The sequence below is a fragment of the Aphelocoma coerulescens genome, chromosome 2 (genome assembly GCF_041296385.1).
Source record: "Aphelocoma coerulescens isolate FSJ_1873_10779 chromosome 2, UR_Acoe_1.0, whole genome shotgun sequence".
Taxonomy (NCBI): Eukaryota; Metazoa; Chordata; class Aves; order Passeriformes; family Corvidae; genus Aphelocoma; species Aphelocoma coerulescens.
In genome coordinates, this window is record NC_091015.1 from 133,953,493 (window position 1) to 133,979,425 (window position 25,933).

General features: G+C 39.5%; 1 protein-coding gene across 1 annotated transcript in view; it reads right to left on the bottom strand.

The window, feature by feature from the left end:
* Window positions 1–203: 203 nt before the first annotated feature.
* The window catches only part of SLCO5A1 (solute carrier organic anion transporter family member 5A1), a 72,654-nt gene continuing 46,924 nt past the window's right edge, over window positions 204–25,933 (bottom strand). The window contains exons 4-9 of the mRNA XM_069004915.1: window positions 23,124–23,288; window positions 19,558–19,756; window positions 11,576–11,735; window positions 7,746–7,987; window positions 4,475–4,539; window positions 204–3,419 (exon numbers count right to left, since the gene is read on the bottom strand). Of these exons, the coding sequence (XP_068861016.1) occupies window positions 2,974–3,419; window positions 4,475–4,539; window positions 7,746–7,987; window positions 11,576–11,735; window positions 19,558–19,756; window positions 23,124–23,288 (1,277 nt within the window). The 3' untranslated portion in view covers window positions 204–2,973. The remainder of the gene's footprint in view (window positions 3,420–4,474; window positions 4,540–7,745; window positions 7,988–11,575; window positions 11,736–19,557; window positions 19,757–23,123; window positions 23,289–25,933) is intronic.

Consider the following 25,933-nt stretch of genomic DNA (forward strand, 5'->3'; position numbering starts at 1 on the left):
ATTACATTTTGTTTTGCCTATAATTCTCAAAGAAAAAATAAAACTAAAATTTCATTTTTAATTAAAAATTAAAATTGAAATGATGTAAAGAAGGCTTTTTCAGTATCTCTGAAGTTAGCCTCTTTCCTTCTACATTTCACTTTCTCAACCATTTAGAAAATATGAATGTTCTTAGAAGTTGAAGGGTCAGGATATCCTAAAAAATAGATGGTCTCCAGTGCAACAAGCTCTGAATTCCCTTGAAAGCTCAGAAGCAGCAGCAGCTGCAGAAGTGTCACTTTCATCACTCTCATTCTTTAGAATCAGTGCCATTAGTTCCTGACAATTCTAATCTGCTCTCCCTTGGTTTTTGTATGGAACAGAAGCACACAAGGCATGAAATATAAGAGATCAGGATAGATGATTAATCTTCAGTCTTTTACAATTCCCTATATGCTCTGTTTCTGAGGTATTTGAAAAGATTGTCAGTCTTCACTTCTCCCTGTGTTGATTAAAATGGGGAAGTGATAAAAATGGTTGAGTGCTGGGCTGTAATTACACTTTGTCCCACTACTTTGCCAATTTTTGCCATGGCAGAAAATTCTTGGTGCAACAAGTACTTGAGACTGGAGCAAAAGGAAATATTTTTGTCATCTATTCTGATCTCCTACAGGAAATATATATATGTATATATATATACATACATACATATATATACACCAAACACCTTTGAGCCAAGGAAATATATTTCTCGAGACAAGAAGTGTAGAAGCCAACATCTCAGAGAATGTGTGCTGACTGAGGACACATTGTATCTGGTGGCTGCATAAGAGGAAAAAACATTCTCAGGCTTAACCCAAAAAAAGCTGTTAATATGGACAGAATAGTAGGAAGTGATCAAAAAATGTTCGAGATAGAAAAATCTGAGTTTCCAGACACAAGAGTAAGAATTGTTGCAAACTACATAAATGGACTGAGACATTCTGAAATAAGCAGCCCCATGGGTAGTCCCATGTGCTGGTCAAGAGAATCCAGGTGATGACAAAAGGCAATTGGCAAAGGCAGAGAGGGAAATCTACTCTTCCCAGGACAACTCAGTGGATGCCAAGGATAGTACTGCCTTTATTTTCAAGGATTTGGTTCCATATAATGTTTGATCAATATACATATTCTTAACTGAAAAATTAAATCAGGAATAGCTCTGTTCAAAAATATGTAGAAGCTCTGCTCTTTCCTATTTATTTTCACACAAGTTCTCTACTCAGCAAAATCCAAACCAGACTATCACTGAGTCCTCTTAAAAGACTGCTTTTAATTTCCTACACTTCTAAGACTTCCCCTGCAGGGCACAACACAGCCTTGACTTCCTAGTGTCCAACTGAAATAATTTTCTGCCCTTTGAGACATCATTAGTACCTCATGAGCATGGCACCACAAAGCCTCCAGAGCAAGAAATGAAATGCCAAGCACATTTGATTATTAAGTCTCAGCATCTCCCGGGGAGAGAACACACTACACTAATTTGGAATAAGCAAAAGCCACATCACATCCTGTGAGTCCACCCTTACTGACAATTCCCATTAGCTCTTCACCTGGAAGGCCAAAGGAGAGACAAACTCACCCTTTGCCTTCACAGGAACTTTCAGAGAAGCTGAGAGAAGGAAAGGCTGCCATGTGTGGGACAAACCACACAACCAGGATCTCCAGGCCTGTCCAACCAGCCTGCCCAGCACCAGGCAGCCGGAGAGGCAGAAGTGTGGCAGAAAAGAGAGGGTCTGAGCCAGCCCTCCCTTCCCAGCTGTCCTGGGTGTCAGGGTGCTCAGTGCCTCGGCGGTGCCAGGAGTGCAGGGAGAGCCTCCTAGCTGGCACCACGGTGGGCAGGCTGCTCGCAGCCCTCTGGAGGGGCTCCTCTGCTCTCTCCTGCAGCAGGTGGGAGCAGCACCAGCCTGAACTCTGCTGCCGCTGGCTGCGAGGGACCCACCAGGTCCCAGACACCAGACCAGGCCATTAGCTCTCCCTCGGGACTTTCCCACTGAAGCTGAACTAGACTGGCATGGAAGGACAGCCAAACTTCCTATCAAGCTATAACCAGCTGTTTTCTTCTTCAGGAAAGTATGGATTTGGTGCTAGCAACAGCCACCCAAAAAACATCGCAGAAATATGCACATATCTACTCTGGTATGTGTGTATGATTCCTACATCTTAATGTTACTATAAACCAATACTGAAGTTTTTTACTTCAAGCATTACAGTATCCTATATACTTTGTAAAGAATTACTACATCCCATCAAGTGAAAACTAATGCACATTTTGACAGGATAAAGATGTTACAACTCAACATTTGCAAACATTACCTGATGCATAACTCTTGTATGGCTTGACATGTTATTAACAGTACTTTAAACCTCATGTTATTTTTTAATTTAATGATTATGCCTGAAAATAGCCCCTTTCAAATTCAGTTGCAGTAATGTCTTTAAAAGCAAGCTTTAAACTTAATTTGCTGCACATACAATTATCCAAGTAAGTTGCATAGTTTAAATAAGTTCAGTTGTGCTTTGTAGCAGAACTCACAGTAATTACTCATCTCTTAAAAATACAATTTGAGGATATGAAGTTGACAATACATTTAAGCATTTTTCTGAGTCTAGACATCAACAATATGAGTTTTTGTCACTCTTCCACTGACTTCTGCTGTTCATAACACCTCAACTTTACAATGATATTAGATCAGAGCATGGACATTTAATGGACACATCTGAAATAATTACAAACACAATTTTTAAAACTCCATTGTCAGGAGGGGAGAAATAAGAACTCGGGTTGGTTTGAGGTATCCAGCCCTCAGGAACATATTATGGTTGTTTGCATCAAGCTTTGTTGGTTTTATCACATGTTACATTTAGATTAAAAATAGAAGGCACAGGTGTTTTACAAGGCGCCGTAATTAAGTCAACCAACAAAACTAAGTATTACATTACCAAGCCAGGGGTCTATATCTCAACAGTGACTTCTTCCAATGCATTTTCATTTGAGGAATTTATTGCTTCTGAAAAAGGGCCGGGGTAGGTCTGTGCTATGGAGTTCATTCCTTGTGCTACACTGGTGTCTCCTCGGGAACTGAAGGTGGGGCAGGATCTAGTCCGTGCATAGTTTTGTTGGGGTCCAGCTTGTCCAACCATCTCACTCACAGTGTTCACCGGCGAAGCCCTCCAACTCTGTCTCTGCAGTTGTTCTTCTTTACACTTTATGGAATACCAGGCCAGGAAAATAAAAAAGAATCCCACGAACTTGAGAGCAGCTGCCAACCCAAAGTAGACAAAACGAAACGAGGTGACATCGTATTCCCAGCAAGATCCTTGTACGCCGCAATCCTGTTGCCAAAGCATGCACGTGGTGTCAATAACAGCCCCAAAATAAATTGGAGTGGGAATGTAAGCTGAAGCAAAAATAGCAAGAGAAATAATATGTGTTAGCATATTGTGGAAAACTTCTAAAGAAACGATATGCCTCAGCCAAAGAGTGTAGGTTGAACGTTTTCGAGATTTCTACACTGCTGTTCTCACATGAAATGTAAAACATGGAAAACCGGTCAGCCAGTCTTCCCACCAACACTATTTATCTCACACATGAAACCTACCACAAATGGAGAGAATTCAAACAAAGAAGCCCATGCAGCAGCACCTTCCAACAGGTACTTCAATCTGCTGTTTTTGAAGACAGATGGAAGTGGTAAAACCACTAGGATTATAAATTTTCTTTTGAATACATCTTCCTAAGAAACAGACTAACTTCTAAGGCAGCTAAAAATGCAGCCAGTCCACTGAATGCTCCTGCTTTCTCCAGAAATACATCTTTAAGACAAGATTGAAACATCCTTCCTCAAACAAAACCTGAAGATACAGCTCCATGGGCTTCTCTTGTTCTCTTACAATAGACCTTGCTTGCTCTAGTCATATATTTCATAGTAGCTGAACACCTGGAGTGTTCTTTATGGGCAGGATTTTAGAAATTCAAGAGCTTGAAAGAGAATGCTTTGAAAAATAAGGACTTTTAACATTTATCCATTTTTGCTTTGAAACACTTGAAAGACATTATGTAATATTAGAAGAAAGACATTAAGATATTAAATAACAAATGCTTATTTCAGAAATTAAAAAACCTATTGTTATTGCTAAAAGCAACAAAAATCTGTTTCTGAAAGTGAAAAAATCCTTATAAAATAATATTTAGTAACAATTAAATTTTAAATACAATTTGCAACTGAAAAAAATGTATCTTTCTCGGACAACAATGTTGTTCCAGAAAGTCAGTAACCAAAAAAAGTGAATTAACCACATTTTCAGATGCAATGTTTCCACAAGTTATTAATTTTAGGTTCCTAATACAGTTAGTCAAGCAATTAGTTGCAGATTTATGGAATTTTAATACTTTTATGGTGCATTTAAGCTGAACATGGCCTTTATAGAAATGCTGAGCTACTGTAAGACTTACCAAGAGTTCTTAATAAAACAAACTGCATTCCTAGTGCAAAGGGCCGCTCCCCATCTTCCACAGACCTGGCAGGTGAACAGAAAACAGCAGTAAAGAAACAGTCATAACTGATAATCATCCTGCTATGCTGGGGCTCTACCTCATGGCTTTTTTCTGAGCTATAGAAAATCTTTGTCTAAATTTCTTCTCTTTAGCTTCTACTCCTATTGCTAGGAAAAAATACAGCCAGCCTCTCCTGAATCTGTTTAATCAAAATCTAAGTCATGGCCTTTTGACCTTTCTTTACCTGTGTAAGGCCTGAAGAATTTGATCCAAAACCATTAAAGAAATTTAGAGAATCTACACAAAATGTTTATGGCTTCTCATGATAGCCTTCTATTATTTCATGTCTTAATTCATTTTTCTTAGTATTTTTGAGGTAAATTAGAATTAATGGATAACTAAATTGCTGAAAGCTGGACTCAGTTTCTGAATTTAATAGATTTTTTTTGTACCATAAGCATTTTGGAGTTGCTTTAGGAAAAGTATCAGTACAAACATCCAAACCAGCTCTTAAATACCTTTTAAATTCAAATAATACAAGACTCCTTCCACTGGTTTCAAAAGAAAAATGTCAATCATAAAAAGACTAAATACAAAGTAACAAGATTCCACAGCGCAACTACAATTTTAGTAAACCACAAATTACCTACTGCTTTTAAAATATTTTTAATTCTAAATCTAAAGGTCTTAAGATAGACAGCTTCTAATGACACTGAAATACACTATAAAAACACACAAAAAGTCTGCAGTCAAAGGGATGCAGCTGTAAAATCAAGTTTTGAAGTCAAGAAATTGAGAAATTGGAGAACCAACTTGGGCCACAGACCTTGGACCAATGCACAAAGCACTATACGTGGTTTGGGACAGCAGGTGTCACTGTTCATGTGTGTGAGCCACCAACTTTGGTACTGAACATTACAAAACCCTGTTGGAGATGTCCCTTACGTGACTTATGTCCCTCACTATTGTGAGGTTCTCTGCTATATTTATCTTAATTTGCCTTTGCATAATTGCAATGCAAGGGCAACGTTTTTTAATTAGTATTATAAATCCAGAGACAGAAGGAATAAAGTCAGAAGTCTCTGAATTATAATGGTGCTGTGCACACAAGAGTTGAGGTAAGGCTGAGCAGCTAGCATTCTGATGTGCCAGCCCCAAGTGCCTGACTTCAGTGTCCTAACAGGGATCTTTACACCCATTCTGTGCATTTTTTGAAAAGCAAACTGGAAGACAAAATTCCACAATGTGACACAGCACAGTCCTCCATGTGTCAGCAGCAGGCTCCTGCACAAACCTCACCCACCTGAGCTGAGAAAATGTCAGCAAGAGAGTGCTCGTCCTTGGAGGGGGTGAGACAAAGATTCCTGCCAGAGGGTTTCTCAGCTGTGCTCATGACTGAGTCTAAGGATACCAAAGCTAAGTCCTGACCTGCCTCATGTTTTCCAAGGTTCCGTGACCTATTACAAAGATTTGCCATATTTATTACTTTTATAGGGGGCTAAATTTCTCCCAGAATATCAGAGTGAAGATCTAAAGACAACACCACCAGAAGGAAATCCCACTTGGTCGGGAGGACCATTCTCACAGAAATAAAAGGCCCAAGACTGGTTTAAAAAAAAACTCAATTTGAAGACAGACTTTACACAAAACCAGGACAAAAGATGTCTCTATGTCAGCAATTAATGCAGCTGAACAGCTAGTGCTGAGACAGGGGACAGGTACACCACAAATATTTCAAAAGCATTTGTAGGATTTACTTCAGATCAGCTCTAACCTGGTCTCATGGACAGGATGCCCATTTCCATCTGGATCATTCTGGGTGTGCTTCTGAAGAGTACCTCAAACACTGGAAGAGGCTTCCTAGAGAGGAAGCCGGCCCCATGCCTGTCAGTGCTTGGACAATGCCCTCACTAACAGGTTTTCATTTGTGCTCAGTCCTGCAGTGGTCAGGCAGTTGGACTGGACGATTAGAAAGAGTATTTACCAGAGCATGTAGGGACAGGACAAGGGGCAATGGCTTCAAACTGAAAGAGAGTAGGTTTAGATTAGATATTAGAAGAAAATTCTTCACTGTGAGGGGAATGAGGCACTGGAACAGATTGCCCAGAGAAAGTGGTGGATGCCCCACCCCTGGAAGCGTTCAAGGTCAGGCTGGAGAGAGCTCTGAGCAACTTGGTCTAGGAAAGGTGTCCCTGTCCACAACAGCAACTTGGAACTAGGTAATTTTTAATGTCCCTTCAAGCCCCTTCAGATTCTACAATTTTGTGCTCACTGTAGGTCCAACCAAACTATTTTATTCTATTTTTTCTATCTTCCATCTCATCTTCATTTGAAAAGAGCTTACTTCTTGAACTCTGAGCTCTTCAGCTTCAGATCCCAAACCAAATAGACATCTTTAAACCATTCTTTGTCCTCCTGTTACCAGCAGAACCAATGCTTATGCGTATGCTTTGTAGATTCTAGTAAATAATTATATAATTTTCCTCTAATTCCTCCTTCTCTTTAAACAGCAGCAACATAGATTATACAAATACAGATTTTAGCAGTTTATATTATATTTATATTATATTTATATAACCATATTATATTTTTTCAGCTCACTTTTCTTTAAAAATCAGCAGAACTTCACTTACAGGAGCTGTATTTCAAATGGACAAAGATGTTACAGGGAATGATTATGTTTATCAACCTAGATGGCAGAGATGGGAAAAGCCAATCCAAAAATGAATGCTTTTTTTCAAATTGACAAATAAATGCCAGTCTTTTTCCTACAAAGGCAGTGTGTTCTCTATCCTTAGAGTAGTGGCAATAACACCACTACTACAGTACAAGTTCAAAATTCTCGTGAAGATAAAAAAGGAAGACTCAAAACCAGGCACGTGGCAGGAATCAGCATTTTAAGAATGAGGAAAGGATAATTTTAAGTGCTAACTTTTTTCATTTGCATTTGAAAATCCAAAACCATCGCTCTAAGAAGGTTGAAAATTTTTCAGGAGTAATCATTTTCTTCCATGATGTTTTGCTTGTTTTCTCTTTATAGCACCTGGAATTCACTGTGCACTTCATGTTTCCTAAAGTGGATTATCATATTACATATTCTAAATACAAACAAGCTTCACCCAATCCCTGTCAGGCCCATTCTATTCACTTTTTATGACACACAAGATTGACAGGCACTGGTGATAGCAGGCACGGCAAAAGTATTTGCAGAACTCAAGTGAGTTCTCACCTGAGTGTCACTATGACTGCTGATGGCTGGGCACATGCTGTTATAAGGGTTACAATGAAGAGAAATACGAGGAATGGGATGAGCGTGTTGCAGGTTCGATCACACTTCCCAGACACCGCGTAGCCGTTCTCATTCAGGTAGGTTTTGACAATCACCAGCCGGAGCTGACTGCGCTGGCCCACTGTCGGCGGAGTGATCACCTGGCGACTCTGCACACAGGCACATTCTGTGTAATTTCTGACCTGGGAGAGCAAAAAAGAACATTTCCACGTAAAAAATATGTGTAAGACATTGCATAGAGACATCGTACGACAGTCCTGTGGTACTTCTCAACTGAGAATCTTCTGCCGTGTGTCTCCAAGCAATTTTAAAGCTGGCCAGGACACTCTGTGATGAGGTCTCCTTTCCATTGCTTTATTTAGTCTGAGTTTAAAAAAAAAACCTGGAATATATTTGGGAAATATTGACAAAACAACTCAATCACTTCCGACAGGTAGGCTAGAGAAAAATATTGTTTCTACTGTACTACAAAAAATGTGAGGAAACGCTCTTCAGGCAGCAGTGACAATGCCATATTCTGAAACTTAGCAACTGCTCACTTTCATATTCAGGCAGTGTCTTCTGCCATGTTAATGCAAGGCTACTCAGATCTGGTCAAAGAGCAACAAGCTGCACTTCATGCTTGAAGTTCAAGACCTTCCACCTGGATATGGGTGTGGATCTGGACAGGAGTGGAAACAGACAATAAAGGGAATGCAGAGACTAAAACAGTGAGACTGGAGGACATGAGAGATTCCTGAATGAACAAAGAGAATGAAATTAAGATGAAGGACTGAATAAAGAAGTAGCATTTCACAGGCAAAGGGGACTCTGATCTGAGCAAGGTGAGGAAGAACTAGATCAGAAATAGCCATCTTTCACATTTATGCTACTTCTGTTTTCATCTGATCGAATGGCAAAGGGGTGTGCAGCAGATCAGAATATTCCAGTGCTACAGAAGAAGATCAGGACATATGTGACGTTATAGGAAGAAGTTTCTTATTTCAATTTCTGCACTCATCAAACCTTAGACCACATATGCACAGAAGCTACAAAATCATCTCAAGATTGTAAATTTAAGCACTTAAGACATCAGGACGTATCCAAAACATGGCTGTTTTGTCAATTTTAATGTATACCTTTATATGCATTCATGCCATCATGTAGCCTCATACTTTTTTCCCTATGGGACTTAGCTGAACATCTTAATAATGTATCTATTTATCCAGTATTTTACCTCTCATTTAAAAATGTGACTTCAGGTATTTTTTTCCTCACACTAAAAGTATTCCACTACAAAGTGGAATGACTCACAGTTCATTTGGATTTTTCTACAGCACTCACTATTGTAGTTTAACTCTTTCAAAAAGGAGTCGTTTATCTTCAAAATTTATGAGGTATTGATGCTGCTATCTCTATTTATTTGATGTTGTTATCTCAGGAGTTAAGTAACTGAAACAGATCAAAAATTTCACAAACACAGGTGACTAATTTGAGACAACTGGATTCCTTTTTTTCAGAACATTTCCCATTATACCCAGCTAAATATATTCTAAATGTAACTTTTCATGCCTTCAAATACAGATTTAGGCAGTGCATCTACAAGTGGCACTTCTTATTGCTCATGTTCATCGTCCAGAACATGAAGAATACAAGACTTATGACCAACTGGAGAAGTTTTGTTTAAGTAACTTGTCCAGTGTCGCTTAGAAACAAAGCCAATGACAGATTCTGGTTTCCCAAGGCAGCACTCCACTCTAATATCACATGAGTATCTGATTTCTGTCTGCAGTACCTCACCCTAAACTCCTTACAGCTTCCAAATGAAAATGTCAAATAGGAATTCTACAGAAATTAGTCCTCTTTACTACACAATCTTGGTTCATCACCAGTGAAACCAAGTCTGTGTATTAAATGAGACAGATATACCATGGCAGAAACGTTAAGAGTATAGGAATAGATGGTGTCCTTTCCTCTTAGTTTGAACTCCTAAATGGTTAATTTTGAAAACACTCTATGTCATAAACTTAAATACAAATATTATACTTTAGCAACATTTTGTGTGTTACACAGTGGCACTAACCTACATTTGTTGTTTTTAAAAGTACCCTATAAATGGATTAGTTAATAAAAAAATTAAAAAAGCCTTTTCCAAGCAATGTCAGACCTATTCTGTTCACCATTAGCTACTGAGTTAAAACTTCAGGCCACAAAGCATCTTTTCTTAAATCATAACACGCAAAAGTATGTTTCAAAATCTGTAGTGAAGACCACACACTCCCAGAGTATTTGCCTACTAAATAAATTAATAGTGCCAGTTTGATATCAAGTGAAAGATCAACAAAGTGAAATATCCATCAAGTCAAAGTGCAACAAAGATCAAGCCTATGTGTCAATCCAGGAAAACACAAATTAGATTATATAGACACTGAAATTTAACCACAGGCTCACACTGCAGGCTTTTCCAATTGGTCAAAACAATTTCCTACTAAAACCCAGCAGGATAATCTAAAAAGGAAAAAAGAACATTTAAAGGAAACTAATCTGTTCTCAGCAGCATCTATGTATGAATATGCTTTTTCAGACCACTATCCAGGTGACCGGAGAAAGCACAGTGCTGGACCTAACATCCTCCTGCTTCACAGGCTAGCTCAGGACTGCAAATCAGGAGGCTGATACTTCATAAGTAAGCTTTCTGGAAAGTACAATCAAGCCCTAAGAAAATCAATGTTTACATTACTTCTTGTCTTTCTTAACTATCCCTTTTTAAAGGACAGTTCCATAACAGAAGAATTTAAGAGTTCATTTTTTTAATGAAACTAATATGACCATAATGCTCTGTTGATACTTAAGGCAGATTCTACTTTTCAACAGTCTTCCTGTGCCCAGTCCTGGAAACTGCCAAATTTCCATGGTTTGGTTTTACCAGCAGGATGTCCTTCTCCAGTTCATCATAACTGGAATGCTGGGTTGTAACAAGTATTTCCAAGAAAGAAAGTGGATTATTAACATCCTTTAAGTTCTTGAGTTTCATGATAACTTTCATTTAGCCTGGAAGAGGTTTAGAAAAGGGCCATGGGACTGGTCAAACTGTTTTACAAGAGCAGAATACATGGGCAGTCTTTACCTTGCCAGGCAAACCACAGACCTATCAGTGCACTGGTGCAGGTGCAAGACCTACTTGGGCAAAATGACGAGGCTGACACAAACACCAATGACTTTAAACACGTCCTAACTAAATTTAAACAGGAGTTAAAAACACTTCCAACTATCCGAAGAGTTAAGTTTTTCCTTCAGTTCAGAGAGGGAGTCACAAAAAACCCCAAACTGCTCTGAAAGGTAAGACTGAACTTGGAGAAAGACAGTTTGACCTGTTGGCATGCTGGCAGAAAGCTGAATTAGATGACACTGACTCAAGGTACCCCCTCCAAGCCCTGAAGGAACAGCAGGCATGCAGGCCACTGCCACCAAGGTCTTCGGGGTCTCTACTGGAAACACCAGCCCTCTCTATCTCATGGCATTTTGCACTCAGCTGGAGGATTCACTTAGTACAAATGAATTTGCGCCTCAAATTGGTACAAAACTAAAGGAAGTGAGTTGGGACCATGCAATAAAAGCATTGCCAGCCTTTAAAAACATGGAAAGGCTCAGAGATGAACGAGTCAGCTGTAGAGACCTTCTCTGAAGCTTAGACGAGGGATTCTTTAGCTAGGAACAGAGAAGTCTTCGATCTGCAGCAGTCTCGAGGGGCTGCTCAGGGGTTGTGTGTGGATGGTGGGTGAAGCACTTACCCCTGTGCTGTGGTTTCCACCACTGATGCAGCCAGCTAGGCAAGGATTAAAATAGGTTATTCCATCTGATCCACAGACAGGCTCGTACTCATGAATCTTACATCCACAGTTAACATTACAGCTTCCAGTCAGATTCCTGTGGGCCATGGCAAGAGTGGGACTGAGGAAAGGAAAAAGAACATGCTAGTAGAGCACACACAGATATCCGTATCGTCCTGTACAGAGGGAGCAAACATCCTTCTCATTAACTCTGGAACTGGGAGTTGATTATTAGACAAAGACTGCATTAACTCTAGGTTATGTATGTGACTTAATCTGGAAGAACACTCAAGTCATCCTTGCCATCAACTAAAAACAGGATAAAAGAAATAATACCAAAGTTTAATATTTGTATTGTATTTGGCTAGGTAATAGGTGTATTTTCCCTGGGTCTTTTTTCCTCTGTGAGGTAAGACACCCTATTTGATATGTCTATTCTTAGCTGCAGCAATTTCTTGTTGATTACTAATGAAAGACTCGGTGACAAAATGTAAGGATACTGTGAACTAATGTGACCTAATAGGCATTTGTACCCACATATCAACAACTGTTCAGAAAACTTAATGCTCGTATTACTTATATGAATATGTGAAATGTACAGGAAGCTCTCTAGATGTGAAATACTGCTGTGCTTTTACTAAATGTCTGTAAATGAACCACCACTCTGCTTCCCTAGACCATTCCCCAAAATGTGACCAAAGCCCAAATCCCGTATAGATTTGGACATATTTCAAATGCTTCCTTCCCAACCTTGAATCAAGGCAGTTTAAACACCTGTACCCACATGGCTCCCTAAAAATATACAAATCTATGCTTGGTCTTGGAGAGCTCTGGCCAAAATGCAAACAGTAGCTTACTTCACTTCAGTAGTCCTTGAGAATTGGTAACTATATTAATGTCTGAGAATTATACTGGAATGCACAACCACTCCACACCGGGCACTACAGTGTAATATTGAATTAACTGTTCTGCCTTGTTTGCCCTGCTCTCAGTACTGCTCAATAGGCACTGCTGTTTAAAACTACCTCAAGTACATCTGCTCTAAGCAGATCAGTAGACATCCAGGGAATTTCAGCACCTCCTCAGCCAGGCAGGAACTGAACAGAATGTGGATTGGGTTTGTGGCTGCATCCTCAAGATCCTGTACACATGCTCACAGACTGCCATGGCTGCAGAGCCTCACAAGGGCTGCTGTTGGCTTGTCTTCACATCTGTGATGCGCGGGCAGGGCCAGTGTGAAGATAAACAACTACCAGCAGACTTACTGCATCCCAGCTACCCCAGTGACCACAGGGGATGTTCTGCTCCCATCTTCTACCCCTGATGAGACCAGAGGTGAGGCTCAGGAGCCATTCTGCACACAGAAACTGTCACCCCTGCTGTGTGCCACCTCACCTCCTGTCCCTAGTGACACTCAGTAGCACGACTGCTGCTCAGAGCATTCCACTTGACTGGTTGTCTTGTATTTATACACCACTATTTGCTTTTGCTGAATATGCTTGTCTTCCCAGCTGTGCACTTTAGCAGACAATTAAATATTACTAAGTAGCTTTCAAATATTTATTGACTGTCTACTGATCACACAAATCAGGTTCACAAATTTAGCTCTTGAAGCTACTTTACACTTTATGGTCTAGTTGGATGCTAACCAAAGCCTTTCTAAGTGTTTTGTTTCTTGCTCCATAAACAAACAAGGTACACTTTTAGAAACAAGTTGCAGCTTGAGCAGGAAGTTAAATATCCAGGACTGGTAGTGGTTCTGACACCTTCTCAGCTATCACCTGAAATTTGTCATATCCTGCTGGATTTCAATAATCAGTGTGCAACAACACATCACATAGCAAAAGGCAAACTTTTCCAGTAGTCTCTCAACAGAACTTTTTCTCCAATGGAAAAAACACCAAATCATCAAAACATTCCTCAGGAACATAAAGATTTCAGCAGCACAGTGAGGAAAGCTTTTCACACCAACAGGAGAGGCAGCATTTGTGGAGTTTTATGAAATCCTAGTCAGCCTGCTGAGCTGGATGTCCCAGATGCCAGAATACTTGGCATAAGAAGAGACTGGAGGCCCTTGTGCCCATGTTCCTGTCAACAGCAGGGCTCTGCCACACTGCACAGGATCAGGTCCAGGGACAGCCCAGACTGCCAGGAAAGGCACAGCTCAGATTCCACACTCCAACCTCTCCCACCGTGCAGGACACATTCTTCTGACCTCTTATCCCTCCACCACCTAAAACCCTTCTCAGCAACAGGTGGGTAGGGTTGTTCCACAGGCAGGAGAACCCATTCCCCATCTTGCTCTGCTTACATAGCTAACTCCCTGCAGCTGCACTGCTGAACATTACCATGACACAGAGGTTAGGAAATCAGCTTTAAAAAAAAGGTGAATGAAATCAGGCATGCAAGAAATGAGAAGCATGAAACTGGAAACTGAACTGAGACCACTGTGATAATTTAATCTCAGGGGCATTTTTTTCTTTGTCCTGGATGATGATTTAAGTTTACACAAAGCAAATATGCTCAAATTAGTAACAAGTTACTGCAAGCTCCATCTCTCCAGATTTCAGCACCTTTTGCCCCCAGCATATCACTTATTTGAGGAATTTCTTTTCGTTGCTTAGAGCAAATACCTTGCACACAGAGAGGTTTGTGTTTTTTCATCCTTTCAAAAACATGCAAAACACAAAATCATCTATTCATTGCATTTCCAAAAGTTCATTATCAGACAGTTGTAAGAGGCTCATGCTTTCCTCTTCATTACCTTCTCTGTTCACTCATTGTTCACTCCTCTTTCAGTGGTGGCAAACAAATGAAGGATGAAGGAGTTTCAGATGCTGGGGATGTGAAATCTCTACTAACACGTGTCTATGTAACCCCATTTTCATCATATGGGATCAACCACATAGCATATACTATAACAGTTTTCTTGAACACTTCTTTCAGGAAGGAATCATTTTTTCTTGAAGGTATGTATTTTTCAGGAAGTAAGCTGAACCAAAGCACTCTACTAATCCTGCCTTCTGGCACTGGAAGGCTGCCTACTCTCCACAAAGGAAAACAGAGCATTTATCCCTGAATCACAGCACAGCACATCACAGATTTACCTGCATATGCCATTAAGAGCAGGTTCTTAGGGAAATTGCACCACAGCTAGTTTGTCCTGCTCATGAGCTGATCTGTGGGAAAAGCAGCCTAGTTTCAATGCAGCAGATGCTGTAGAAACAGGGGATGTCTGAGAAAGAGCTGCTCTGCTTGTTTCAGCAGGTGCAGATGCTGCCAACTTGCAAAACTGCTTCACCTGAGCTGCCAAGGACACCAGTCATGCATGAGCACAGGAAGAGAAACCAGCCCCAAATGACAGCACTTCCTGAATTATTCTTTCAACTACAAACAATGATGCTGCTGCTTCCATTAATAAGATTCAACTAACTGCAAGTTTGCTAAACCTGTGCTGGGACAAAACCCAGAACCTCATCTGACAAATTGCATTTGTTCACTTCTCAGGGAGACTGTTCCGTGTCTCCATGACACAATGCTAGTAAAGCCAATAAAGAGAAGACCTTTATTAGATCTGACTAACAACGAAAAGGACTCTACTCTCTAACATTTTTTTCTAAATTCTGTTTTCCTCTCCAACTATTAGTCCAGGGAAGGTTTGTGGTATAGGAGTAAAGGTAGAAAAGGGAAAATACGAGATTTATTGCCCAGAGTTTTTAGAGCTGTGACCTGTTATTTCACATACTTAGGCCTGGATGGAAACATCACTGTACTGGCAATCAATGAACATATGTTGGGGGGAAAAAAAGTGGACCCTCTTCCCACAAGGCTACAATTTAAATTAAATGCAGTTTAAAACAAAAAAGTCTGACTATATTTTGGTAACATCTAAACAAATAATTGATTTTGCACATGGTTTTATTTGTATCACTGTAGTAACCTACAGAACCAAGGAAATACAAAGGGAAGGAGATAACCTCACCACATAATTTCTATAAGCTAAATATTGGGCTATATGATAAAAAGGATTATCTTAATTTGATAGCAATACTTTTGGTTTGGTATTGCAGGATATTCTGGATGGTAGAGATCTGCAGTCTCCTTGTTGGCAAGCAGCTGGAATTGCAGCAATGATGCAATTTTTGTGTAGCTGTCAAACAAGGGACCCTCTCACTGTGTTAGCTGGATTCCTTCTTTGTTGTTATTGTTCCGACCCAATTAGTCACTGCTTTCAAGTTAAGGGATCCCACTGGCTGATTGGACTGAAATAGATACAAGAATAACAGAAACTCAAACTGGTGGTACAAGAGGAAGAATAGAAATATTTTTTAATGTAAAATACATCAGTAAGTTAATTGCATACTTTAACTAAACTTTAATTGCACCAAAACAACACAAAGCAATCAAAAAGAATTTGCTTTAATTCATTACATATCAGAAATGTGAGAGATGGAAATGAACTAATCCAGCAATCTGTCACTATGAGTAAGCTCACCACAAAGCCTGTTTAGCTGCCTTATACCACAGTACATGCAAGAGACAGGTCTGAAAAAAACCAAAGCAGCTGATGTCTGCTATTTCCCTTTTGTTCAGTACTGGTGAGGCCACACCTGCAGTGCTGGGTTCAGTTCTGGGCTCCTCAGTAAAAGAGAGATATGGACATACCAGAGAGAGACCAGTGAAAGTCCACTAAGATGATGAAAGGACTGGAGCATCTCTCTTCTGAGGAAAAGCTGAGAGAGCTGAGACTGGTCAGCCTGGAAAAGGCTCAGGGGGATTTCATCAATGCCTATAAACACCTGAAGGGATGATGCAAAGAGGATGGAGCCAGGCTCTTTTCAGTGGTGTCCAGTGCCAGGAACAGAGGCAATGGGCACATGCTGAAACACAGGAGACTCCCTATAAACACCAGGAAACAGTTTTCACTGTCAAGGTGACTGAGTGGTGACACAGGTTGCCCAGGGAGGCTGTGGAGCTTCCCTCCTTAGAAACATTTAAAAGCCATATGGACAAGAAGACAATTCACTGGTTCAGGGCTTCCCACCTGGGTGCTGTTACGGTGCAAGAGAAGGGATGCCATATTGTGGTCTTACATAAGGCTCCTTAAAATGCAATTCAAATATCAAACATGCCTTCAGAACAAGGCAGGGGCATGGAACAATAGGTTCTAAAATGCTGAGTGTATAATACAAAGGTGCCCTTGATCTTCCTGATAACAGAAATGCTGATGACATGCCAACACCAGGAAAACTGCTTGTGCCCAACATAAAACAGCAGAAAATCCTCTCTAATATATTCTAATCTGTGCATGCCTCCAGGTCCCATCCACTTCCTCAGAGCCAGAACAGTTAGAAAAATACTGAGTTACGAAATATACTGAATTATGAAATGTCATTGCCTATTTTTCTGAGTACTGCTATCCACATACTTCTATATTAACTGAAACCCAGGTCATCCCTCTCCTTTGTAGTGGTTTACGGCTCAGTTCACCAAACTAAATGCTGTACGTTTAAATGTATATAGATTGTACACATAGATCTACATGTAAATGTAGAAATGAATATATTTGTCCAGAAATTATCCTGCAGGGTATGTCTACACTGCCCACTGCAGCTGAGATCTCTGGGTTGCTGCCAGTACAGGTAGCTCAGGTATCAGGCCTGGCACTGCCATGTTAATGGCAATTAGAGCATCATGCAATACATTTATCCCAAACCAGGCAGCTATACTGCTTTCCCTATCCAATCTTGCCCATTGAACTGCCTTTGATGTCCATATGCTGCACTACATTCAAAGCAGAAAATGAAGTATGTGTTTTATTAAACCTCAAAATGAAAGCATGCTTTTTTATTCTATGACCAACAACATTCTTTGATGGCTGAGTTAAAGAATTGCCTACTAAGTAAGTGATTTGAAGATATCAAATGAGGATTAAGAGAATGTTTATCACATCAGATATTCAAGATTAATTTATGTGTAGTGCTGCCTTTTTACTATCATTTTGATAATAAATAAATTTCTGCATTACAAAAATCTGGCTGAACCATGCTTTATAACATGCTGATAATGCTCAATTTCTGAGGACATTACAGCCAATATGATTTTTATACTGTTTTCAAAGAGCTTATTTACATCAAAATTTGTGAGAATTTTGCCATTACTATTTCTCATCTCTTTTCTCAGTAAGAACAGTAAGATGAATGTGGTAAGGAAGTAATGCTATTGCAGACTTGTGGATTGATGCCTACTTCAATTCATGCTATGTATTTACTGCAAACATTATTACTTACTAAAAAAATATTAGATACTCTTAAAATTCCAACATGAAGACTATATGTTCCATGGCAATAGTATGCCTTGTCTCCAGCTTAGAAATAGATTTAAATCAAATTGGACTTTTCCCCAAACAGAAAGGTACAGGCTTCTCATCAGTCAGGCAGGGACATTCTGACTTGCCACACAGATCGACTAATTCCTATCTGAAATTTACGTTTTCATTCCTATTAATTCTCATTTCTTCATCTACACCTACAGGCTGTCACAAACATTAACAGCAGGTGGACAATCAAAGCATTCCACCCCCTTCCCATCCCTCTCCTCTCCTTCAGCCCACTAAGCTCAGATGAGGCTATATCACCATGCTACTTCCTTCTACTGACAGCCGCTCAGTAGCAAGCTTTAACTCTAGGTCTTAAGAATACAAAGGAGCAACAGCTTTTCATCAGCTCTTGACTTTGAGCTGCTGGTTTTCTTTGTACTAGCATTAAGGTTTGACACCAGTGTAGTAACACCCAGCAACAAGCAATGCAAAACATTCTCTGTGTAAATAGTGCCTATTTTCTTCCTTCCTTGCTTCCCATTTTACCTCTTTGTTTTTCACTTGCTATCCCTCTGCCCTACTGTATTTTTCTTCCATTTCATCATCTCTTTTCCTGCTCCACATTCTCTACTCTCTTCAAAATATTAAGAGTCCAGAGCTGAGCCCTAAAAGCAAATATACAAATGGATCTGATACCCAGCACCTGGTCATAACTAAAAGGCAGACATGCCTCTGATGTAAAAGCAAAGGGAAGTAACATTCCTTCAGACAGGTTCACCCTCTCCAAACACTTACTCTGTTCCTGTGTTTAACTTACATGAAGAAGGCAATTTTGAGGAAAATCTCATGTACAAAGTATGAAAGAAAATAAAAGCTCATGATCAGGCTTCTATGGAATCCCTTTCCAGTGAAAATGTCTCGTTTTACCACACTGCTTTCCCTCCTTTTTCTTTTTTTTATGCCCTTCCATGCATTTCTTAATGCCAAGCCTAAATTTCTCACTCCCAAGTCCTTCCTATATCCACACCTTCTACCTCATTGCAGTTCTCTCCACTCTCTATGTAACTTTAGGGAATATGGTCCAGTTGCTGTCTTGATGATGATCCATCAAGTGCTGGAGGACATTTACACAACTAGTATGGGGTTCAGAAGCAGTGCACACCACTAAGGTTGACAGCACATGCCCAAGTGATTCCTCTCAAACAGGGACTGTAAACCTAAGACACTATTAAGGTGGTAATTAATAAACCCATTCAGAAATAATCTTCATAATCCACTTAGTTTTCTCACAATTTTTATGAGCAGAAAACATTTTGAAACACTAAGTAAATTCTAAGTAATCTACAGAGGACACTATTCTTATTTTTCTGCATCACTGAAGGCCATTCTAATGCATTTTCTCACCCCTCAAAAAGGTGAGTTACTACATAAACTGCATTATAAACCAGATGTAAAAAACAAGGGCCACACACTAACAGCACATGTTTATATCACAATACTCACTAAATTCTCATATGAATATGTGGCTTCCTTAGTACACCAGCTATCAGCATTTTTTACATTTCTAGATCAGGCTTACTGGAAAAAGCTGGTTTTGCCAGAGATAATCATCCAAGATACTTACCCAGTTGTGTAGGGTATATTTATTCCCCCTAGATTAATGCTTTCACATCCAACAATGAAGAGTGTTGAAAAGCACAGCAGAGAGACACCACTGCAGATCATAGCCAACTTTGCAGACTCCCTTGCACCGAGTTTCAGCTTTTTTATAATGTAGCCACCTAGGACAATACCAACACCAGCACTTGGGACAATAATCACACCTGCCAGGAAGAAATTCAAACAGCATTAAAATACGACCTACAGAAATGGTATAAAACATAAATATTGGTTTCATTCTGTGATTAGATGACTGCAAATGCTGCACTAAGGTCTCCATTGTCTGATTCTCTGCTAGCAAACTGAGTCAGGCTTTTCAAACCTCTGGAGTGTTGTCAAAGAATTTATAAAAGCCTCCTTATCATATCAGCAGCAGCCAAAGCACTATAAGAGAACTATTGTACTTACAAGCAGAAACATTGTTTTGTATTTATTTTAAAATGGGGAGAAGGGCTACATATAGGTCCAGTTTAACTAGTGAAAATTTGAAAAAATCCAGGTTTGGACACAAATGTTCCTCTTCCCACTCTCATGATTAATTCCAGCGAAGCAGAAGCACTAACTCCAGGCAGGACCCCAGAACCCTGCCCAGCTGGGAGTGCACACGAGCCTGGCTGCAATTTCTGCCTTCCACATACTTTACTTAAGCTGAATAGCACTTTCACAGGCAACTAGCATCAGGACAAGAGGAAATGGCCTCAAGCTGGGCCAGGGCCAGGGGAGGTTCAGGCTGGACATCAGAAAGAACTTCTTCACTGAAAGGGTGGTTAAGCATTGGAACAGGCTGCCCAGGGAGGTGTTGGAGTCACCATCCCTGGAGGTGCTCAAGAAACGGCCAGAAGTGGCACTTGGTGCTATGGTTTATTGACATGGTGGTGTTTGGTCCAAGGTTGGACTTGATGGTCTTGGAGATCCTTTCCAACCTTAATGATTCTGTGATTCCACAATTCCTACCTCAGAACTCCATCTCAGCACAGTTATGTGGAGTGCAAACTGATCAAACACAATTAAAGAAATTAAGATAATAGAAATAGTGTAAGTTTAAGACACAAAAGATGTGCCTATGAAATTTCTGCAGCTCTGCTGCTGCAGTTACAAAGTTCAGCAACACCTCAACAGGCTGTCCTCACTTTTCAGGTCCTGAGGTGGTGGCAAGTCAGCAAATGTCTTGCACTTCTCTTCCCTTGTTTTTTGCTTCTCACTGACATGTGAGAAGGTCTTTAAATAAGGGCTTTGCAAATAAAAACGCATTCCACAATAACATGGAATTTGAACTACTTTTGGCAGCTGCATCTACTGAGAAGCTAAACTTTATAATCTAAATTGTTAAAGATGCTGGTCTTTTAAAGAAGCCAGTAAGACTATCACTTGCAAATACCTTTAACATTACTGCAAAGCATACTCATTCTCTGCTAATATGTCTGAAGGTGAAAGGGACAATATATTTATCAAAATGTTGAGATTGTGGAAGCAAGAACAAGAGGGAAAAATAGGTGGCACCTTAATTAACCACCAACGACATTATAGAACAAAATGTCATTACATGGCGAAGATTCTGAACAGTAAGTCTTCACAGAATCAAAACCAGTGTTTCTCCCAAGAGCAGAAACTAAATGTAGAAGCTGCACAAGTTCAAGACATGAAGTTTGGCACACAGTGTTTTTTGATGATGATTAATGCCAGGGCTGTTTTAAAACAGAAAGAAATTGAGACTTAATTTAAAAATTGCTGCTTAGGAGACAAAAAATTACCAGTAAAATCTTTATCTGAAGAGATTCAGGAAGTGTCTGTACTCAGCTAGCAATGTATGTATTAAGCATAGATGTACAATGTAAGTAACGTGTAAATTCTCCTTTTACTAACCAGAAAATCTGTGAACTTGTCATGTCTTTTACTGTATTAGCCAGTAGCAATCTAACACAGAATTTCCAAGTTTCCCTTTCCCATCCTTCCCATAAAAAATATTTATACAATTAACAACTGTTTACTTCAATGCTAAGTTTAAGAGTTGGGATTGTAGAAGCAGTGCTCACTTGTCTATGTTGCACATCCAGCCTGATACATTTCATCTTCTTCTTCTAGTTCATTATAATAGTCTTTATCAAGTAATTTATAAGAGAGGAAACAACAGATGTTAATATCTTCACACTCTGGGCAAGCTCACACCAGTTTTCCAGTTTTAGCTCTTTTAATGTACTGGCTGTTGGGTGCTTTTTCTGACAAGAATGTTTCTGGTTTATCCTGAGAATGAAGCAAGCTATGGTGTAGCCATCCCATCAACACTCATTACAGCAGAACTCCTGTGTGTGTAGCTACCCTGAGCTTCAGAGAGCATCATGGGCCCGTGAGTCAGTGTTTCCTCCTTATATGCAGAACACAGGGATTTCATGCCCTGAAGAAAATCTCATCCCAGAAACACTCAAACAGAAAGCACCACATGGTGCTTCTCTGACTTTTCCCCTCCACACTCTAGAAATTCCTTGCATTTCTTCCAGCCACTGCAAGCGACAAATTCTTCCTATGTGAGGTTTGTGTGCCTTCCTTCTTCCTTCTGCCACTTTTTGTCTTTTTTTTGACGGATGTCCCTGCGCAGCTTCACCCCATACCACACCTGTGTCCTCACAACTCACTCCAGTCCATCGCTCCTTGGGCACAGTATCTGGAAGTATGAGGGAGCAAAGAACTAACCTGCCTAGCAATTAGCAGCCATTCTATTTGAAAAGCACTATGGACAATTTAAAAAGATGCTTATAAAGACAAATGTCTTTGGTGCAGCTAGAAGAGGAGGAAACTCATCTGCATGACACAGGCCCCAGTTTTGCACAATATTCTGGCCTCTTTTAGTAGCAAAGTTCCCATCTCTTCCAGTCACAGAGCAGTGTAAAGCTTAAAATTTTGTGGTCTGTAGTGCTATTAAAAGTTGGATGTGGATGTACACCGGCACAGCAGCGGAAGCACCACACCTACAGAATAGGGGTCTCCTGAAATGACAGGTAGGAGAGAATTTGGGGAGTTGTGCCTAGACTAGATTGCTGTCTCAATGTTACTAAGTAAATAAGGAAAAAAACAGGACCCTGGAGGAGAGAGATAACTGAAGGATGGGACAGATAAACAACTTGTCACTGAGGGAAAAAAAGATAAAGATATTTTAAAGATCAAAGAGGAATTAAAATTCACAGAAAATAACAGTTTTAAGAGATCTTTTAAAGCACATAAATTGCAGTAATGTCTCTGTTTTTTCTAGATTGTTTTTGTTGGGTTTTTTCCCCCTTGGAGACCATCAACAAATGAGAAAACGTCTGGCTAGGCTTATGCAAAAAAAACCCCAGCCCTTTAACAATATAAATGGGTTCACATTTTACAAAATACGTATAACAAACATCAAAAAATAGTCTGAATATCTAACCAAATGCAGAAAGCTGGATCCAATCACCTGTTCGAACAAACACATTTTTGGTTCACTCCTACATTGACTCATTCCATTAGCCAAAGCCAACCATTGCAAGGTAACACTATGTGGCAATGCCTTACCAGTGTAGATGCTGGCATTGGAAGCTGGGATGCCAAACTGTGACTCGATGAACTTGGGAATGAAGGTAATAAAAGCTGTGACAATGGCACTCTCCGCTGTGTATGACAAACTCACAAAAAGGAATGTCATGTTGCTTAAGATCCTGACAGCTGCTCTTGGAAGCTCTATAAAATGACAAAAATGACAAACGAATGTTATAAAGAATGAGCGAGAAACAAAAGCAAACTGAAACAGAACCAATTGATTTTCTTTGAGACAGACTGGCAATAATGGCTTGCTAGCAGCTGGTATGTTTGCTAGGCAGAAGGGAGAGTGCATACTTGGGATTACAGCCCCTGCTCTCTACTCTGACCCCATCTCACTGCCTCGCTCAGGGCCACGGTCCCACTTGGCACAAACACAACTGAGGTGTGTATTAAAAAACTATCAGAAGAAACAGGGCTTACATAGTAACACCATAACAGGAAGAAAAACGGCAGAAAGATGTACTGATTTTGGAGTTATTCTGATATCTTATTTTGAGATTTTCTGTGAGGTAACACATATCACACCACTGAATTGACAGTACTGAGTTTTGCACTCCATAAGAGGAAAAAAGATCATATACTCCCCCTGTTACTCTCTGCTTCGAGGACCATGCTTGGAAAGCTGGGGTAATAATACTCTAATTTGAAAGGGGAACCAAAATATTTTTAGTTAAACATTTTTCTACGTGATTTAAAAGCATTTACAATGATGCAGACAAAGCATAATGAAAAATTACATCAATGATATCAAGGAATCTCAACATACATTACATACAACTCAATGTTCTCAGAAGGGATAAAGCAATCAATTAAAAATGAGAATATGTCATTAACTTAAATTGAAAAAGTATTCCTAGATGTTGCAGTTATTCTCAAATCAAATACCAAACCCCCATGAAATTCAGCACTGTAGTTAAATTAAACACTTACATACTTCTAATTTAGTCCTGAAGTGATGTCAAATTATCATCACCCTATTCAGCACTTAATTTTTTTCAGATTAGATGCTGTGACTTTAAACACATCTTCTTTTCCTTGGGGCTTTTTTTTTACCCAAGATCAATTTTTTTTAAGTGTTATATCTAACCTACTACAGTTCAGATTTTTTCATTTGCTTTTCACTCAGTACAGAAATGGAATAGTGCTTGAATCAAAGCCAGTTGAATTCAATGACAAGAGCACCCATTAGAAATACATGTTGAACAAGAACAACTGAGTGAGAATTGTATTGATGTTGAAAGTTGTCAAGACAAAAATCTGTATCACTTTCTCCACTGACTCCAGTAGGTTATCTGTATAAAAGCAAACAGAATTTCATTTGTCATGTCAAAACTCATCAAGCTGCAAATTAGCACTTAAGTTGTCTGACTGCATCTAGTCTTAGCTTATGCCAGTTGTCAAAATTTACACTGAATTCATGATGGTACTGGGTTTATAATTTTAATGTAGTCAAATGCTCTTCTGCTACCTCTATGAAGAAACATATTAAATGTTAAATACAAAATTTGGTGGAAATAACTAATGAATAAACCATATTAAGAAGCACTCATATATTTGAATCTTAATGTTTTTTACCACCTACAGCTTTAAAAAAAAAAAGGGAGCAACAGGACCAAGCAGTTATGACCATGCTGATGCTGCTGTGAGAAAGGACTCAGGAAGCAGAAAGGAGGATTGGTCCTGCTGGGAACTGAGCTACTTAGAGGCAGCTGCTCATCTGGGTTGAAAATGTGAGAGAAAATAAGGTATTATCACAGAGAGAAAGATAATTTTATTAGGATGATGAACTGAGTACTCTTTGTAGAAATGAACTGGTAGTTCTTGGCCAAGAGCTGAACTCAAGATCTTTGCTAAATCCATTATTTTAAGGAGTCTGGTCCAGACATCATAATACCTGGTAAAGTTTAGCCCCTCCTGGTAAAACTGAGCTTCAGGGAAACGTCTGCTTTAGAATTTTCAGTCCTAAAAAGAATTTAAAGAATTAATTTGGCAAAGAACTGCAGAGCTAATGAACATTTTGCTCTGGTGTTTATATCTAGAGCTGTACTTCTGCTGACTCCTACTTACATCTCATCTGAGCACTCAGGCTAAAGGTCACTACTCGTTTCAAAACTAATTAGTATTTTGAAATGGGATTTCTGCTGTTAAGTAGATAAAATGTAGTGTCTTGGAAAAAGCATAAGTTCCCTTACACCCATGTGGAGGGTTCTTCAGAGAACAGCTTTGCTGATTACTGTGAATTTTGGCATGAAATAGTGAGTTTATTTCTGTGTGCCGCACTAATACACGCCACCTGGAGCACTTGAGAGTTGCAACTCTTCATGGTTTATAAACAGCAATTGTCTGGCATACAAGGGAAAGTTGCTATATAGTAAGAATCTTGGAAATAAAAACACACAAAGTTAGGCTTTCCCTGATTTCCTCCCATGATCACCATCAAATCCTGTGTGACAGCATCTACACTAACTTCTGAATTTAAAAATGTATAATAAAAAGGTACTATTAAATAACTCATTATCTTTCAACCACAGTAATTGTAGTAAAAAGCAAGAATGTTAAAAACTTTAGGGATCCTTTATACTACATAATCAATCATGCTTTTAAAACATTTCTATGTCAAACTCCTTTTGCGTGGCTAGCCATAGGCCTAGGCTTTCATTTCAAGGCCATTATTAAACCTGTCAGGTTTGATTTTTAGGAAAGACATCTTCAAAAGACATTGCATGTTTTTGCAAACATGCATCAGAAACAAACCTACAGGAACTTGCAATTTCCCTCATTCT